This window comes from Anomaloglossus baeobatrachus, chromosome 1 (genome assembly GCF_048569485.1).
Source record: "Anomaloglossus baeobatrachus isolate aAnoBae1 chromosome 1, aAnoBae1.hap1, whole genome shotgun sequence".
In the NCBI taxonomy this organism is placed as follows: domain Eukaryota; kingdom Metazoa; phylum Chordata; class Amphibia; order Anura; family Aromobatidae; genus Anomaloglossus; species Anomaloglossus baeobatrachus.
Genome location: NC_134353.1, coordinates 947,774,717 through 947,794,987, shown reverse-complemented (window position 1 = coordinate 947,794,987; position 20,271 = coordinate 947,774,717). Strand labels below are relative to the sequence as shown.

General features: G+C 47.7%; 1 protein-coding gene across 2 annotated transcripts in view; it reads left to right on the top strand.

Annotated features, from left to right (window-relative positions):
• Positions 1 to 20,271, top strand: part of LOC142257123 (uncharacterized) — an 89,972-nt gene that overhangs the window by 38,668 nt on the left and 31,033 nt on the right. For both annotated transcript variants that reach the window (XM_075329218.1, XM_075329226.1), the window contains 4 exons: positions 1,581 to 1,699; positions 1,889 to 2,065; positions 2,148 to 2,271; positions 2,353 to 2,420. In XM_075329218.1, the coding sequence (XP_075185333.1) occupies positions 1,581 to 1,699; positions 1,889 to 2,065; positions 2,148 to 2,271; positions 2,353 to 2,420 (488 nt within the window). The remainder of the gene's footprint in view (positions 1 to 1,580; positions 1,700 to 1,888; positions 2,066 to 2,147; positions 2,272 to 2,352; positions 2,421 to 20,271) is intronic.

Below are 20,271 nucleotides of genomic sequence, written 5' to 3'. Positions count from 1 at the left end.
GAGGAGAGATCATTGGAGCACCATAAAAATATTATGTCCCTCTTCTCCTTAAGAGATTCCTGTAAAAGGTGGGGGTGTTACTGTAACGCTCTCACCTGCATCCTCGCACTGTCTTGACTCTCCTCCCCGGCTTGGTTGCCAGCACACTCACCATCCCAGCTGCTCCATCCGCAGTCCATACATCAATGCTTAAAGATATTAAACATTTTTTATCAGTTTGTGAAACTTGCGCACACGTTAAACTCTGTCATAGCCGGCTAGCCGGGGAATTGGCTCCATTGCCATTTCCACAAAGACGATAGACTAATTTGTCCATGAATTTCATTACTGATTTGCCTTTGTCTAGTGCAAATCCAGCAATCTACCAATCTCATGAGCAGCTGTCACAATCTTTTCTTTCCAGACCTCATCTTGACCTCCACTTTTAACTGCCATTTTTTAATTACATATCGAATTGAGGAAAGGGCAACTTGAAAACGCTTTGTTTTCTTATAGCCTTCCCCTGTTTTGTGGGCCTCCACTATTTTCAGAGTGCTAGGCAGCTGCTTAGAAGAACACATGATTGCTGTTTTTTTTGGCACAAGGTTAGAGGAGGTTGGGGTGTTATACAGCTGTAAAATTTGCATCATCCGGCCTTTCCTAACAATGATGGTGAACAAGCCATAACCCTCACAGGATAATTAAAGTCTGAAACCTTGGTCAAAGTTATCTACGCACACAAATCTCCACGGAGCACAAACTTCTGCATCGGCCCATTTTTCCTTTTTCTAAATTTTAAAATGTAAAATGATGAAAATTAAAAAAAAAATTTCTTGTTTATGTACAATATGTATCTTTAATTTTCTGCCTTTTAGAAATTATTTCATCTTCAACTTGCTTATCTGTTCGCAATCATAGTAATTTTTACCAGGGGTGCCCACATTTTTGGAGGTCACTGTAAGGGCCGTTTCCAGTTCAATAATGTTTCTCTGAGAGAAGCTACATGCTGCTTTTGGAGGTGGATGTGACCCCCTTATTTCCTGGGCCCGTGTGCAGCTGCACAGGTTGCACTAGTGATATGTCCGCCCCTGGAGGGCATTTTACTATATAAGGCAATATAGGGCCACTAAACTGTTTACAGGATTGTGATGGGGCCATTACACTGTATGCAAGCAATTATATAGTATGAAGGATTGTGTGGCGTCCGTCATACTGTGTGTGGAGAGTACTGTGGAGGAATTCACTGTGGTGGTAGCATACAGAGGTAGGGGGCTCTTATCTGTTTATACCTGAAACCAGAAGAGGTTCTTAAGGTGAAGCAGGACGTGTGGAGAACAAGTGATCCCAGCGCTCTGCAGAGAGACATAGATTCCCTGCTGGGCGGCACCACAAGTCCCAGCCACACTAATGTTACACAGGACTGCGCCTGACGCCCCCCCCCCCCCCCCCCCCCCGTGCTGTCCACAGTGCAAGTGTGGCGCCACCGAGAGGCAGAAACCTGGATAGAGGGGTAAAATGCCGGTTAGTATGTAAACGTTTCTCCGTAATGTTTTTTATGAAGTTTGCATTTGTTTTTATCATCTCATCATTTTTTCATTCAGATTCCTACAATAAAGGATCCTCTGCTGATATCTCTGCAAGAATGAAGAAGTACAGAGGCAAGATGGCGGAGAGGATACTAAACCTCAGCCTGGAGATAATGTTCCATCTTACTGGAGAGGTGAGAGGTTCTGATGTCATCACATTACATCATTATCTATGGGAATAACAGAGGATATGACCGGGGAGGTGAGAGGCTCTGATGTCATCACATTACACCATTATCTATGGGAATAACAGAGGATATGACCGGTGAGGATATGGACTCTGGAAATGTCTGTAGTGATAATATTAATGTCTCCACACTCAGGATTACACAGTAGTGAAGACCTCTAGTGATCGCTGTCAGGCCCCTGTGTCTGAAGGACGGGGAGGAACCCTGAGTCCAATCCCGGTGCCTCCACCTCACCCCCGGATACATGAAGACATCAATGACCAGAAGATCCTAGAACTCACCAACAAGATGGTTGAACTGCTGACTGGAGAGGTGACACTGCTGGGAATGCTGGGACATTATACAGGACGGCACTGGAGGATTCTGGGTGATGACGGTATCATTGTGTTGTCAGGTTCCTATAAGGTGTCATGACGTCACCGTCTATTTCTCCATGGAGGAGTGGGAGTATCTAGAAGGACACAAGGAGCGGTACAAGGAGGTGATGATGGAGGAGCCCCAGCCCCGCACATCACCAGGTAATAGACAGGACTGAATACACCCGGCCTATAATTATCTGTATGTAATAATGATGTCCGTCCTGTCTGTGTCTCCTGCAGGTCTCTCCAGTACGAGGACGACCCCAGAGAGATGTCCCGCTCCTCCTCCTCCTCCACAGGATCCTCAGGTAGATGGAGGTCTCCCCTATGAGGTGTAGACGGCTGTGACCTCCTTGTGTTCAGTCTTGTTTTCTCCTCCAGTATTAGATGTTTTATACTTGTGTAATGAGAGCGGTGGAGACGGCAGGATCACAGCTGACCACAGACCTCACATGTCCGGATCTTATCTCCATTATTCCCGGGGACTTTTACAATATTTTGTTTTGCAGCTTTTGGATCCGGATAAAGATCTGCACAATATTAATTCTCCAGAGAGAAATGTGAGGGGCGATCAGCGGAGTAAAGAGGAGATTCCTACAGATCACCGCCCCGGTGAGGCTCTTAGATGTATATTCTCTTTTTCAGACAGAACATTGGTTGATAATAATGTGATACTGTTATACGTTATATCAATGTCATGGGTCGATTTGGAGATTCGATCAGGTGACCTGTGGTTTTGTGATCGGTTCATCTGTCAGCTGAGCTATTGCCTTTTCTATCCTTTTCACATGCTGATTGTTCCAATGGTCTTTGTTTTCCTCTCTGATTCGCTCCTCTCCAGATGCTTCTCATTTTCCTGTTATCGTTTGCCTGATCACATTCTGGGTTGGGTTTTATACAGTTACCAATCACTGCATTCCCTTGCTGGCTATGTGGGCTTGTTCCTGAGAGTTCCAGACCTTCATCTTAGGGGTTTACCTTTTATAGTAAACTCCAGTTGAGTGTCTGCTGTGAGTCAGTGTGTTCTCCTTCCAGTTCCTAATTCTTCACCTTATTTGGAGTTGTTTTAGTTTATCTCACTCTGGGTTTCTGTTTGTTCCTGCACACCTTCCTCTTCTCTTGTAGGCAATGTGTGGCAGCTTCCTCTCTGGTCCTTAACGAGGCACGAGAAACCCCTTGACGGCCTTTTAAGGAGCCATGTCTGAAATTGTGCTGTTGTGCAGCTTGGGTCTTTTGGTCTGTACAGGGACCAGTTGGGTGCTGCCCCGTCTTCCCTTTTTCCATTAGCTATTTGTTCTAGTGATATATGTTCAGAACAGTTACAGGCTGTGCATATGTAACATGGATGATAATATACCTCCGGATCCGCCCTCCCCCCCACCATGTCCACTTTTAATATACAGAGGGACATGTGACTTAGGCAGCCAATGACACAAGGTCCTTGTGTCTGAATGTTGTGGATGGTTTCTGCTCCCTAATTGGCTGCTGGAACATCCATACATTAAGTTTAGGGAAAAAAAACCCTGTTTGCCGCTCAGCACAGAAGTGGAAAGCTAAAATAGAAAAGCCTGGTATTGTAACAGCGAGTCCTACTGGCCCTTGCTGTGAGATTGGGATCTGTTTGGCAGTCAAATATTTTTAGCCAATTTTAATATTTTTTTTTTTTATATTTATAAAATTCTTCTTTGTAATGTCATAAAATATCAATATAATTACTGAGGTTATATTATTAAAAGATAATTTCAGCTTTATTTTTTGCAGATGATTGTACCAGGAGCTCAGAGGGACATCTGCTATCTTCACACTTTAATGTTGATGATTGCAGTATCACTCAGTATGCAGATGAAGAGATTTCCAATATTGAAGATATGCTCTCAGTCTCTCATATCCAAAATGTATCATCTTATCCTTTTAAGCAGATCCTATTTCCTGATTCATCACAGACTGTAAAGCAAAATAGAAATTACGGACTGGGTGTTGAACATCAAACAGCTCCTACAGCGGAGAAGCCATTTTCATGTTTAGAATGTGGGAAATGTTTTAATGAGAGATCTAGTCTTATTGAACATCAAATAATTCACGCAGGGGAGAAGCCATTTTCATGTTCAGAATGTGGGAAATGTTTTAAATGGAAACAAAATCTTGAAATGCATCATTGGAGAATTCACACAGTGAAACAATTTTCATGTTCACAATGTGGGAAAAGTTTAAAAAACAAGTTGAAAAATGTTTTAACGTGAAACATGTTCTTATTAGACATCAAAGAATTCACACAGGGGAGAAGCCATTTCCAGGCTTAGAATGTGGTAAATGTTTTCATCAGAAACCTGTTCATCAAATGATTTACACAGGGTTGAAACCATTGTTATGTTTTGCTTAATATACTAAACAGAGTATATAGACAAGACAGAATGGAATCACAGCTGATTTCTTTCAGTGAAGTAAAACATTTCCCTGCCTGTGTAGAAATATACATGGAAATGTTTTATTTCAGGGAAATCTGCATCTGTCCTGTCTGTATACTTAACCCCCCCCACCCCCATTTCACCTACCCCGAAAATCAGACACTGCCATTACACAGTACAAACAGGGGCACATACACTGGAGATCAAAATTAGAGAACAATGTAGGATCTCTTGCTTTTTACAGAGATAATGTAATATACATTGATCAAGATTTGAAGGGGGTTTTTTTTTTGCTGTAAGTGGTGCATCACGGCACTAGAACAAGAGTTTTACAACAGATTCAAAGTTTATCAACTTTAAACCTTTATTTTGCCCAAAACGTGATGATTATAATTAGAGAACAGCAATGTCTGTAGTACAGAGAGAGATTATAACTACTCTGTGTGCAGAATTATTAGGCAAATGAGTATTTTGATCAAATGATCATTTTTATACATGCTGTCCTACTCCAAGCTGTATAGGCTTGAGAGACTCTGCAAAGTCCAAAATTGTGAGATGTCTTGCAGAGGGGTGCAGCATTCTTGAAATCGCCAAACTTTTGAAGCGTGATCACCGAACAATCAAGCGTTTCATGGCAAATAGCCAACAGGGTCGCAAGAAGCGTGTTGGGCAAAAAAAGCGACAGCAAGGTGGAGGTGGGGTATTGGTATGGATTTGTATCATCAAAGATGAACTTGTGGGATCTTTTCAGGTTGAGGAAGGAGTGAAGCTCAACTCCCAGACCTACTGCCAGTTTCTGGAAGACAACTTCTTCAAGCAGTGGTACAGGAATAAGTCGGTATCGTTCAAGAAAATTATGATTTTCATGCAGGACAATGCTCCATCACATGCATCCAACTACTCCACAGCGTGGCTGGCCAGCAAAGATCAAAAAATAATGACATGGCCCCCTTGTTCACCTGATCTGAACCCCATAGAGAACCTGTGGTCCCTCATAAAATGTGAGATCTACAGGAAGGGAAAACAGTACACCTCTCGGAACAGTGTCTGGTGGCTGTGGTGGCTGCTGCACGCAATGCTGATCGTAAACAGATCAAGCAACTGACTGAATCTATGGATGGTCGGCTGCTGAGTGTCATCATAAAGAAAGGTGGCTATATTGGTCACTATTTTTGGGGAGGGGGGGGTGTTGTTTTTGCATGTCAGAAATGTTTATTTCTAAATTTTGTGCAGTTATATTGGTTTACCTGGTGACAATAAACAAGTGAGATGGGAATATATTTGGTTTATATTAAGTTGCCTAATAATTCTGCACAGTAATAGTTACCTGCACAAACAGATCTCCTCCTAAGATTGCCAAATCTAAAAAAAAAACACTCCAACTTCCAAAAATATTAAGCTTTGATATTGGGTTGATGTCTTTTGGGTTGATTGAGAACATAGTTGTTGATCAATAATAAAAAAAAATCCTCTAAAATACAACTTGCCTAATAATTCTGCACACGGTGTAAATATTCTAAAGGTGACAACAGTCACAATCAGTAGGACGTGTACAGGCCTTTTGCTTTGAATGACTACAGGATATCACTAGTCACACTGCTCTGGGGATATTTTAGTCCACTCTTCTTCCAGTCTCTTCCACAGTTCTTTGACTGTTGTGGTTTCTTGGCCATAAGTCACCAAGAATTTTCCAGAGGTTTTCTATTGAGTTTAGATCAGTACTCTGGGCTTTGGCCTTTTCATTGTTTTCATTAACTGCTTTCCGTGTTTTGCTGTGTGACAGGGGGCTTTGTCCGCATGAAAATTGCTGGCTGATTGAGTGGTGAACGCAAGTAAGAGACCACGTGTTGTGAAGAAGGTTCTCATCCACACTCATCTTCACTATGCCATGTGGCTGTATGAGAGTTCCAAATCCTGCTGCAGAAAACATTCCCCTACCCATAACCTTTCCTCAACCACCTGTCACTGACTTCTTAACTCACTTTGTGTTCAGTATTTCCCAGTTTGTCGACAAACATAATGTTTCCCATCAGACCCAAAAAAATAAAACTTGCTTTCATCACTAAAATGAACTGTGGACACTTCTCCTCTGTCCACACAACATGCTCCTCACCAAAGGTGATTCTAGCCTTGTGATGCTTTCTGCTAATGAGACGTTTAGTCACTGCAGATTGGGCTTTCAGTCTAAATGCTCTTAAACGTCGTGACACTGTATGATGAGACAGACCTTTACTCTGTTCAGTGCTGAACTGGCGAGCAATTCCAGCTGCAGTGGTGAAACGATTACCCATGGAGATTCTCCACATTATCCTGTCCTCTTGCATTTGTCTTTCGAGGGTTACGAGCCTTCTTGGGGGGACTTCAAAGAGTTTGTGATGTTGTAAAAAAGCAATATTCCCAAAATCACAGACTTGGAAAAACCAACTTCTCTTGCTATGGCTGATTGGGTCACCCCTTTGGACTTCATCTGGACAACCTGCTGACAGAGGGTTTTTAGTCACTTTTGAATGCAAATTGGAAAGTCAGGCTGCCAGTTACATAGGTTTTGTCAGATAATTAAGAAAATTAGCACAAATAACTTGCAGGAATCTGAAAGTGTTCTCTATTTTGATCCGTGTCTTTTTCATTTATCTCATTTACCTTTTGATTTGCTTTACAATAAATTCAATTTATGAAATAAGCAGAAAATACTACAAGTTTCCTCATGTTAGGATATAATCACATAGGATGACACAACGACCACAACATTTAGGAAATTGTGTGTTGTTCTCTAATTTTGATCTTCTCAGCACAGGAATAATTTTTTTGAAAAGCATCCAATTGTAGAACTTATTTTAATTCCAAGATCTATTGATTAATCTGCATTTTGTTTGTATGGCAACCCCTTTAAGATGTATCATTCATTATAATTGTGTTATGTAATAAATAATTTTTCACTCATTGATAATGCAATGGAAAAGGATATGGTTTCCACTGATCTGTAAATGATGAATAAACAATTTTTGTACACAATAACAGTTACATGTAAATTCTTGACACCATTCAACGTGAGATCACTTATGGTGATCTTATAATAAATTACTTTTAAAATTATCTGCTTGTCTCAATGGGCTTTAAGGCACATAACGGTGATAAGGATCATTGGGCTCAGACAGTGGAGAAACCATATGCATGCCCACAATGTGGAAAATGATTTAGAAATAATAGTTGCTTAAACATCTGAGAATTCACACTGGGGAGAAGCCATATGTATGTTCCAAATGTATAAGGTGTAAGATGGTGGCTCTGGTACATGTAGTACTACAAAACCTATTATCGCAGGTCTGCCTAGCTACATACCTCCACCCATGGGTGTGTCTCATATATGTTATAATAGTGCCTGTTTGACACATGCTCAGTGTGTGGAGATCGTTATACCTCTAACGCTCATACCGGTGTCCTCGTGCTGTGCTGCACCCCTCCCCCAGCAGGGACATCTGTTCTCTCACCATGTCTTGCGGTGGCTGCCCCATCCCCGGTCCATGTGGCCGTCTCCCAGAGCTTGTGTATACCTCACAGGCTTTCTGGTTCTGTCTGAAGGGGATGCGTGGCCACGCCCCTTTTCCTAAAAGGCCAGCATACAGTGACCCGGATGTGCCTCGCAGGTTAGTTCAGAGGTTGCAGGTGTTTAAGGCACCTTCTCCATAAGGGAGGTGCCTGGTCAATGAGTTATCTACGTAGCTAGTTTTGTTCTCAGGTCTCTTTTGAGCTTCTGTCATTGTGCTGACTTATCTATTTCAGTGCTCTGCCAGTTTGCTGATCTTTTGATCCCACTACCATCCATGCAGGCCGGCTACCATGATGCCTGCCACTGCAAGTAGCCAGGCTGGTCGCTGCTACCATATCCATCCATCCATGCATCCATCCTGGATGTATCCAGTACTCTTGCCTGCTGCTACTTCCGCTTCTACCTAAGACTGTACTGTGTCTGTGGCGCCAGCTGCCAGGGTACTGTAGATCCCTTGGGGCTGCTGGCTGATTACCAACGTGTGTACTTGCTGCCACCTTCGGTCCAGTGGACCCACCAGTACAGTGCTCATCCAGCGAGCCTAACAGAACCTCTTAGAGAAAAACAGGATTACCTTGTCCTGACTGGGTAAGGTATCTGTGAAGACTGCTACACCTCCAATGGGATACTTCTGGGGAGAAGTTGTATCCGAACCTGTATAAGCAGAAGTGAAAAGAACTTTGATACCATGTGTGGAGACACGGGGCTCAGTGGGTGCTCTTGTCCGCTAAAACCAGCTACCTTTAGAAAGACAGTGTGGCTCAGGGCTCATCCCAACTGAACGCCGGCCTCCTTAACCGTGGGCGGAACACTGCTCAGACAACACAGGGTGAGGGAACCACAATAATTAGACTTTATTGGATCCCCAAACAATTAACAGCACATAACACATAATCAGCAAAACACAAATGTAACAGGCAACAGAGTCTCACCCTTCCGCTGGCTCACCAGGGATTTAGAATGTCCATGCCTCAGAGGTTCCAGGGCTATTTACTCCAATCCAGCAGCACCCCGCTTTTGGCGGGCACCCACCGAGAAAGGAATAATGCCAGATTTAGGAAGGTGTCTGAGCTCTGCAAAGTCTGTAGCAGGTGACTGAATTGTCCCAACCTGAGGGTCCTCCTTAGGTAGTCCTTGTATGATGATATAATCCTGGCAGCCGGAGTCGAAATTCCTAGACTGTGGATATGGTCTCCAACCGGAACTAAAGTCCCTAGATTGAAGCCACAAGGTATCCTGGTCCCCTAGCCAGCTCCTAAGAGCTTAGACTGGGTCCATCAGCATTCATCCACCTTCATCAACCTGGTGGCTTAAAGAAATCCTCTCTTATAGCCACAGCCCTCCCTCTGGGCACACTGCGTCCTCATCGATTGGTTGGACAAGATCGCCTCTCCCATTGGATGAATCTCAAGCTGCATGGACAATGTTCATCCAAATGATGTCCACAGAAAGACTGAGGGTATACATGTAGTCTGGAATGCACAGACTAGATAATGACTACTAAGGTAATTACATTAGCAATACACAACTACAATACAATGATTACTGGAAGGGTCTGGAGAAACAATAGCTAAGCAAACATGAGTTAGTACACATAAGAATAATACGTCTGGCTCAATGTTAGGAAACTTTAACCCATGAGAGTCCATGTCGTCACACCATGTTTATGTTTTTTAAAGCTGGAAGAGGACTTGTTTTATGGCCCTGCAGAGCAGTTTGTGTTGCCAAATAGACCTGCTGGACTTTTTAAGTAAGTGTTCCTGTCGTTACCTCAAGGAGCAAGCTGAGTGAATAACCTCATCACATTTGGTGCTAGCTTGCTGGCAACATTCCAGGAGGCACGTGTAGTGGCTGCAGGTGAGGCTGTGGATCCTGGTGGAGTTATACAGATCTGTGTGAGCGAAGCAGCGCATGCGCATGAGATGGAGGAAAAAATCATGGTTATTCCACAAAATATTGATTTCTGAATCTTCCTGAGATAAAACATTATTAGTATTGTTGTATCTAAATGATTATGAACTTGTTTTCTTTGCATTATTTGAGGTGTGAAAGCACTGTGATTGTTTTGTTATTTTGACTATTTCTCATTTTCAGAAAATAAATACAAAATGTATTGCTTGGAAATTCGGAGACCTCAGTAATTTATAGAATAAAAGAACAATTTACATTTTACTCAAAAATATAAAGCGAAAAATAAAAAATACTTAACATTTTGCAGTGATCTCTTAATTTTTGCCAGAGCTGTAGACTGCCCATCTGATGATGGGCCACAAGTGTGTTCCATGAAGTTGAATGGAGAAAAGTCAACCAGACTATAAGACTCGGGGAGCTTGATGACCCTAGTGAGGGCCACGCTCGATGTCTACCTGATTACCAGAAGGAAGAAAGATCAAAGGCTGCTGCAGTCATGGGGATGTTAAATAATATCTGATGTCCAGAAAGGCCATTGAGACTGCCAAGGGTATTGAGTACCATGATGAGGGTGTAGTCCTGGACTTACTATATCCAATTATAATAGGCCGACACTGTTATATTAAGACTTATGGGAAAAGGGGGCGTGTCCCGTTGCTAAGATAAGAGCCGGAATGGCCTTAAGGAAACCACCCCAGCGGGAGGCTAAGGCTATGTGCCCACAGGAGCTCGCACCTGCGGATATATCCGCAGGAACGGTCGCAGGTTTCCCGCAGCAGCTCCCCGGAATCCAAAGCTATACATAGTTGCGGAATTCCAGCGAAATAGCTGCGGAAAACCTGCGTACATTCATGCGACTTACCTGCGGACGTCCCGGCCTCTATTTCCATAGTGGAGGGCCGGGATTTCCGCAGGTAAATCCGCAGGAATAATTGACATGCAGTTATGTGCCTCTGCGGGACATGCGCAGCATATTCTACAGCCGTATATACCGCAGTATTGACACAAACACTCCCCATGTACCATAGGATAACATGGGGAGTGTCTGTACTTGCTGAAACCTGCGGATTTATCTAGAAAATCAAGATAAATCCGCAGGTTTTTCGCTTCAAAATCCGCAGGTGCGAGCTGCCGTGGGCACATAGTCTTAAGGGGTTCCTTCTGGTGTGTTGGTGGGTAATGAGGAGGGCTAGTGCCTCCTATGGTTGACAGTAATGGGTTAGGGGTGACCACAGAGAATTGTGGGTCTGCCTAATTTCGCAATATGACTGGGAAAGAGTAGAGTTGACCGATGTTCGATTAGAACGGTTCGCCAATTTCAAATTCGAGTGATTTTGGGGGGGGGGGGTTCGAGTCATTCGACGAACTCGAACGATTTGCTTCAAGTTCGGCAGTTCGAGTTACCATTCGATGACGCTTCGATCACCAAAAAGCATAGCTAGTTACTAGCTGGCTTTTCACTATAAAACTGTGAGTCACTGTTAATCATGATATTATCATAATTCAGCGTATAGTGTGCGGGGGGGACGGGGTTTAGATCAGTGCTGCTGCTGAGTACTGAAAGAATGGCCATTTTTTTTCCTAACCGCGCGTACAGTGGGGCGGGCCAGGCTGTCAGCCAATCACAGACACACACAGCAAAGGGGATTTTTGCCAGACAAGCAAGGGCATGTGTCATAGGCTGTGCATGTCACATATCTTTGCCTTATAAGACCCGGACATTTTCCCCATCGCCACCATTATCTCTCTGCTGCGGGTGGGTGGCAGTCACCGCTCCCGCTGCTGCTGCTGTGTGCGCTATAGACATACAGTGCAATCTACAAATCGCTTTAGGGATTAGGGACTACTTGTAATTTCAGCCCTTTTCAGGGCTACATTACAGCCGTTCATAGCCATTGTTGCTGTGCAGGGGTTTATATCACAGCGTCTGGCTACATCAGCTCAGGCACTTCAGGGATATTACATGAGGGTTCCTCTGCTGACAATTTTGCTATACCACCTATGCATTGTACAGCACCTGTCCATTTTTGCTACGCAATTTTTATTGCAAAAAGTGCAGGCAGTTTTAGGGGCATACTTTCATTATCTGGGATACTACGTTAGGGTTTCTTTGCTGTCAAGCAAGATACACCACCTGTGCATTTGAAAAGCACCTGTCCATTGTTGCTATGCAATTTTAATTGCAAAAAGTGCTGCCATTTTTAGGGGCATACTTTCATTATCTGGGATACTACGTTAGGCTTCCTCTGCTGACAATTTTGCTATACCACCTCTGCATTTTACACCACATCTCCATTTTTGCTACGCAATTTTTGTTTCAAAAAGTGCTGCCATTTTTAGGGCCATACTTTCATTGTCTGGGATACTACGTTAGGCTTCCTCTGCTGACAATTTTGCTATACCACCTCTGCATTGTACACCACATCTCCATTTTTGCTATGCAATTTTTATTTCAAAAAGTGCAGGCAATTTTAGGGGTATAGTTTCATTGTCTGTGATAGTCAGTGTTGGTTCTTCAGCTGTCAATAAAGCTAGACCACCTCTACATTGTAGACCACCTCTCCATTTCTGCCGTGCAATTTTAACTGCAAAAAGTGCAGGCAATTTTAGGGGCATAGTATGAGTGTCTGGGATTGTGACGCCCTGGGCAAGCCAGGGGTCACAGGTCACAACACCACATGCACCCCACATTCCCTGCAGGTACACACAAAGTCAAAACTTAAATCCTTGTTGCCTTCCTCCAGGAGCTGGTGTCCACACCAGGGGGTGGGCCAGGCGGTTGGCTCCACCCACCGAGGAGTTCACAGCTCTGGAGGCGGGAAAACCAGGCAGATTAGAGTGAGAGCTTGAAGTAGAAGGAGTGAACAGTTAAGCTAGGGAAGTGAAGGAGTAAACAGTGAAGTGGAAGGAAGTGGTACAAGAGCAACAGAGAAAGTGACAGAAAGAAGCCTGAAGTTAGTCCGGGTGTGTGCCCCGGACTGAGACAGCAAGGTTGGCAGACGGCGGTGACCGTCTGCAGGCGAGACTGATTGGAGATTGGAGGTTGCCGAAAGGACCGTGGACGGGTGGTGACCCGGCGGTACCGGAGCGGTATACGAAGATTAGTCAGCACCAGGGCAGGGGCCTTTCGGATCCCGGCAAGGCTAGGAGTCGCCATAATTTGCCAAATCCGTCAGTGAAGGGGACGACTGTCTCTCAACAACTAAGTCCCGATTGAAGGCAACAGTCCGACCGTAAAGGGGAGACACCGCCACCGCCAAGGCACCAGTTTCCCAGGGCCAGCGCCTGCGGGCAAGAGTGGAGCTCCTCCGGTTCATAACCAAGCCGGGGAGCGGGTTACCGGTGGGAACCCATCGCAACCAAACAACAACACATAGGTGCAGGAAAGAGACCGTCACCTGCAGGGGATATCAACAGTGCAACCGTCTGAGGGACCCATCCAACCAGCCGTCTGTTTACCGAGAACTGTGTCGTGTTTACTGGCTGAGTACCTCCGTGCCGTGTGGCACAGCGCTGCCCCTGCGCCCCTGCACCTCCGCAGGCCCCCTACCCGCCTGCCCACCATTCCAACCCCATCACTGGGCCCCGGGATCACCAACCCCTACCCACGGAGTGGCAACACAACAACTGGCTGCTCCATACCATCACTCCCGGGATCCCCAGCCAGAGCAGCGGTGGTGTACACTCAATCACCACAACCGTGGGTGGCGTCACGGACAATAAACTATCTCCCCACACCCAAAACCCCCCTTTCACTCACGGGCGAGGAGCGCCGCTAGAGGCCAGGGGATCCGGCTCGTCGCTCGAGCCACCGAGCAGCAGCAGGCCGCAGCAGCTGCGGCAGCCGGACCCGAGCAGTAGGGAGAGCGCGGCGTCCCCTCCTCCTTCCGCGACTGGATAGTCAGTGACGTACCACTGCTGTCAAGAAAGCTACACCACCTCTCCATTTCTGCCACACAATTTTTAACTGCAGGTAGTCCAGCCAATCTGTGACGAAGGTGCAGGAGTGGACATAATGTTGCCTTTATCCAAAGGTGGTTCTCTCGATGTCTGACAGAGCTCAACACCAGCAGCTGTTTCCACTTCCAAAAAAACAGACGACCTACCAATCACACTGCCTGTTGCGGGTAAAGGGGTGTAAGGTCTGCATCAAAAAGCATGTGTGACTGCTGTCCCCACAGTCACAGAGGATGAAGAGCACGCAGATATCATCGATGGGGCAGACGGTGGTTGCACCACCATGCTAGGCCGCATTGTACCATAGTGACCTTTCCACAGAGACTTATGCTTCCTTTAAAGTCATGTGCAGGGTGGGCTCTCCAGTATACAGCAAAACCACGCAACAGGAAAAGGACTCTAGGCAGTTGGGTTGATAAATGATTGTTCAACTTTCCCAAAACAAACAATAAGAACCATGCATAAAACTGAAAGAATAGAATAATCTAGTCACAAGTCCAAAAGCCTACACCCCTATGCTGCGACACTCGTAATGGCGATTTATACCCCCCTAACAGTTAGTCTAGTTTGGACATTCAAGTGCAGAGGCAGGCCTGGGTATCAGCTCTGCCGCAGTCTAACAACAGGTGTCTGGGTCGGAGCCCAGCCACCTCTGGCTAGGAGGCATACGGAGGCCTCAGCCTGCAGGAGCTGGGAATACGGCTTGGTGGAACTGTAAGGGACAGGGACAGGGTAGTGGCCTGCCGGTACCGAACCGGGGAACCGACTGGAAACCGGAGCACAAAGGGGGGTACTCAGACTCTGAAACTAGGTCCAGAAACTACCGGACAAAGTTAATTAACTGATTGAGGTCTGGACTTTAGGTCCTTTCCCAACCAAGTCCCAACTGAAGATAACAGCCCACCGAGGGGGATAGAAAGCCACCGCACAGGCAGAGAGATCCCACGGGCCAGTGTCTGCGAGCAACGGACTCTCCCGACGTCCACAAAGCCGGGGAGCAAGCCGGCCCGGTTGCAGCCGAGCGCGGGGCGGTACACATCGACTCTTCTGGCGTCATGAACAGGATACTTACCTAATCACCTACCTGGTGAAGTGCGCCTTGAAGTTGAAGTCAGCGGTGACCCGTTGAAAAATTTCAGAATCCGCCATATTGCCGCCATCTTTTGGCGCGAAGATTCCCGCCAAAGGCTTCTTCCCCGCGAAAAGAGCGTGAGAGTTGAAGCCCCGCCCCCTGGGAACTCGGCCGTGCAGCAAAGCGCGTGGTCGAAAAGCGAAACTGCCCAGCAGAAAAAGGGAGTGTCGCGAAAAGACCAAGGGCGGGCGGGTGAAGATAGAGCGACATGTGACCGAGCTGATAAAGGGCAGGGACTCTAGGACCCTGCCACACTTCTGGTTCCTGGACCCCGCGAAGGCGCAATGGCTGACCTGTCCCGCAAGCCCGCAGCACCGGAGCCCACGCCCGGAACAGCGGCGTGGGTGGAAGCCCAGACGACATTGATGTGTCGCCGTCTGCAGGCCCAGGTGCGCTTCCTGATGGAGCAGTGGGTGGCCGAGATGGAGGAGATAGCTACAGCCGTGCGGGTACGTGAAGTGGAGGCAATTTTGGAGGAGCGGTTAAGCGACCCACGTCCCTGTTTCCCCGAGGGACCGGCCGACGCGGCTGAGGGACCCGGTCTGCCCCTGCCCTCTATGTTGCCTCTCCCACCGCCCGTACCGGCTGCCGCCACTCCCCCGCTCGGTCCGCTGCCCCAACACCAGCAGCGGAAATCGTCCAATCAGCCCGCGAGGACGCGCCGGTGGAAGCAGCCCGACGACGGCCAGTCAATCGACCAGCGCCAATACCACTTCCCTGGAAGATCCATCTCCAGAGGATGCCTGCTCCCGGTGTGGACCCGCCAGTCCCGGAAGCGACCGCGCCCAAGGAGATCCAGGCCCCGGCAGTTCGCCCGGCTAAGATGGAGGTGGATGCAGACCGGAGGAGGGCCCAGCAGGTAAAGCTGGCCATTCCCAGGTTCCGGGCCTCGGATGAGGTGTTGCGGGGTTGCCGCTGCTAGGCAGCGGTGCAGGCCACGCCACAGCGGAGTCCCCCAGTGCAGCAGGTGCCGGTCGTAGCCGGCACGGGGGAGCTCCGAATGGGCCAGACCCCCGCGCATAGGTAACCGGAGCATGAGGACGCTCCGCATTGGGAGCAGCAGCAGCGCCAGCTGGGCCGGTAGATTGCGGCCCGGGAGAGGCAGAAGGCGGAGGTGCTGGCCCGGACCATGAGGGAAAAAGAGAACCTCCAAAGCGCCACCTATCGGGTGCGGGGCCCGACCTTTGAAGGCCAAGTGCGGCAGTTTGATCCCTGGCGTGGATGGGGGTTCATCTTTGAGCCGGGCCTGGAGGCGGAGATATTCGTATCCCGGCGGGACGTTAACCCCCACCTGCCGATGGGTCACCCGGACCGTGACCTGGAGCCCGGTGAGCTCATCACATACACCCAGCATTGCGGGGAGAGGGGATGGTTCTCCCTCGATGTGAAGAGGAGGGTGAGCCGCAGTGTCCCGAGGCGCCCCCAGTCTCCTCCCCCGCCATACAGTCCTGAGGAAGAAAGTTAAAAAAAAAAAGGTAGCGGTTCCCGGCTACCATACTGCCCGTCCCCGTTGGGACTTTGTGGAACTTCCCGTTGTTTTACCCCCCCCCATTTAAATAGAGACAGGGCCGAGAACTTGCAGGCCGCCCAAAAACTTTTGGGCTTTGTAAATAGCCCCTGGACCACCCTTTCATGTCTGCGGTCTCCGGAGAGGCTGGTTGGAGGAAGGGCCTGCGGCAGAGTAGGCTGGGGTCTTGTCACCATGGCAACCGGTGACAACTCTCCGGGCCAGGGGTCCCCTGGACGGTGGGCCTCTGAGAGACTGCCGGGTATGGAACTTTGTACCCAGCCCATTGTGGGCAACACCTGTACCTGTACCCGATTCCTGGACTGCGGAAAAGGGGTGCTGACCTGTTTCCTAGAGGCAGCATCAAGGTTCTGGTTTGTTTGGGTGGGCAAATGAAAGGACCCGGTCCCGTCCCGTTCCCATTTAATAAAAATTCTGTTTTTATATGTTTGCAACGTTAAAGCAAAATGCCTCCCGCAAGGGATGATTCCTGAACTTACTGATATTGTAAAAAGTTATTATAATTGTAAATGTTTTCTTTTATCTCTTTTCCAGTTGCAAAAATAAACGGTGGCGGTCGGACAGCCCGCGGACGGTCTGTATTAAACCAAGGGGGAATGTGACGCCCTGGACTAGCCAGGTAGTCACAAATAGCGCCCCACACAACACCAGTCCCATATTAGGTAACACCAGCCAAACACAAACCCTAGTCACCTCCCTCAGGGTTTGATGGACACACCGGGGGGGGTGCCCAGGTGGTTGGACACGCCCACCAAGGAGTTCACATGTCCTGAGGCAGGAAAAACAGTTAGTCTAGTTTGTTCATTCAAGTGCAGAGGCAGGCCTGGGTGTCAGCTCTGCCGCAGTCTAACAACAGGTGTCTGGGTCGGAGCCCAGCCACCTCTGGCTAGGAGGCATACGGCGGCCTCAGCCTGCAGGAGCCAGGAAGATGGCTCGGTGGAACCGTAAGGGACAGGAACAGGGTAGTGGCCCACCGGTATAGAACCAGGGAACCGACTGGAAACCGGAGCACAAAGGGGGGTACTCATACCCTGAAACTAGGTCCAGAAAGCCACCGCACAGGCAGAGGGATCCCACAGGCCAGCGTCTACAGGCAATGGGCTCTCCCGACGTCCACAAAGCCGGGGAGCAAGCTCCCGTCGCTGAAGCGCGGGCAGCCCACAACTACACAACAAGGTGCAGGAAAGAGGCAGAGACCACCAAACCGGGTGGGGGACCAGATGCAGCCGTCTGCGGGCACCGACCACCATCATCTTGGTTTACCAGAAACTCGTGTGTGTCAATCATCGTGAGTACAACTGTGCCCTCGGGCCACGCACCACACCAGCCCGTCCTTCCCATTCGGGTCCCCGGGCCATCACCCCTACTCACGGAGGGGTTCACACCTTGCTGCGCAACATCTTCCCCGGGTGCCTAGTAAACAGCAGCGGTGTTGTCCACATTCACCACATCCCGTGGGTGGCGTCACGAACTTAACCAAAACCACGACCCCGGCCGTCACCCTACGTCCCCTTCAAAGCGCCAGCCCCTTTCAGAGCGAAGTGTCCGGAGGCGCTCGAGCCACCCACAAACGAGCCCGGATCCGAGCGGCTCAGTTGCAGCCGAACGCGGGGTGGTACACTAATGTATGTTGATTAGTAACTGTCAACAATTGCATAGTATATGGAGTATATCCAATATCTGGAAAATTTGCTCATCTAAATAATCTGTGGATTTTACCAATTTATCCCCCATCTGCATAATCATTGGATATACACATAGAGTACTGACAATCTTATTTGCAGTATCCATTTGCACCACATGGGGTCGTCCTCACTCCTGAGGTCTATTATCTGCTGCTCTTTTGAATACTATGTGTTTTGGTAATATCTTAGCATCTAACTGAGAATAGGGTATAATAAAGGTAGCTGGGGTTAATTGAGCTAATGTACATGTCCCTTGGATCCCCACAAGAAGCCATTTATATGCATTTTCCCCACATACCCAATACATATTATGTGGAAGATCCCACAATGCTGAATGTTGCAATCCTAATCCATGAACTAAATCAATAAAAACACAGACATTAGATGATACACACCAACTAGGATTTTGTCCAACAGGACTACAATCATAGCCGACTTTAGCCATGTGCGAGTTGTGCGGCCGCACAGGGCGCCGGCAGGCTGACAGCATAGGGGGCGCCGGCAGGCTGACAGCATAGGGGGCGCCGGCAGGATGACAGCATAGGGGGCGCCGGCAGGATGACAGCATAGGGGGCGCCGGCAGGATGACAGCATAGGGGGCGCCGGCAGGATGACAGCATAGGGGGCGCCGGCAGGCTGACAGCATAGGGGGCGCCGGCAGGCTGACAGCATAGGGGGCGCCGGCAGGCTGACAGCATAGGGGGCGCCGGCAGGATGACAGCATAGGGGGCGCCGGCAGGCTGACAGCATAGGGGGCGCCGGCAGGATGACAGCATAGGGGGCGCCGGCAGGCTGACAGCATAGGGGGCGCCGCAGGGAGCAGCTGTTTACTTTCACTTTGCTGCTCCTAATGCACAGGGCACCGTTCAGGTTAAGGCCAGCCCTGACTACAATAACCCACATCTGGATTACCACAAGTTTCTTGTCCTGGGATATATTCAGATGACTCATTACACATCAAATTCCCTCGTACATTACTACAAGATTCATTAGTCCCGTTCACAAACATTTTAGCAAATGTCCATGAATTATTGTGAACAGATCTTTCCAGCAATATAGGCTTAAAAGCATCCGCCGTATTTAAAGTTGATCTGAAACTTATTTGTATGTTGCCCGTGGGTACAGTTCCCAATTTAGTTAATCCTACTTTATTAGTTGACACCCATGATCCTCATTTGAACCACAAGTATTGTACGTTTTTGTTAGTTCCGCTCATATTTCCTTGCCACCAAGGAAGATTTACCCATCCTACAATAGGTATGGGTACAATTATGTTCCATAACCGAGAATTGTCATTGTTTGTACACCAGTGACTATGTAAGGGGAATACATGGAATAGCAGAAACTGCTGTGTGAATACTGACATGAAAAATTCAATAGCTATATGTAAGAGTGAAAATGTGAAAAATGGAATCTGCATTACTGCCATGAACATATGAATCAAGAGAAATTTAGCTACTGAATTGATCAATGCAATAGAGCCCCAACACTACGCCAAAGTATTTCTCTACGTTGGGGTCCCTAGCTTGTGTGTGTCCTCTCATGCAGTTAAAAAACTTAGCTGAGACCCAGGCTATTTATGCGTATGATATGGATTGGCAACAGGTGTGGGTGGGGCCGGGTTAACAAACGAAAAACTAGTAATGCAGTAATGCAGATTCCATTTTTTCACATTTTCACTCTTACATATAGCTATTGGATTTTTCATGTCACTATTCACACAGCAGTTTCTGCTATTTCATGTATTCCCCTTACATAGTCACTGGTGTGCATACCTTATCTCCATAAAGTGATTTTTTTTTAGGTTTTTTGCACCCAGTTCAGACTAAAGGGGGCTTTACACGCTGCGACATCGCTAATGCGGAGTCGTTGGGGTCACGGAATTTGTGCCGCACATCCGGCCGCATTAGCGATGTTGCGGCGTGTGACACCGATGAGCGATTTTGCATTGTTGCAAAAACGTGCAAAATCGCTCATCGGTGACATGGGGGTCC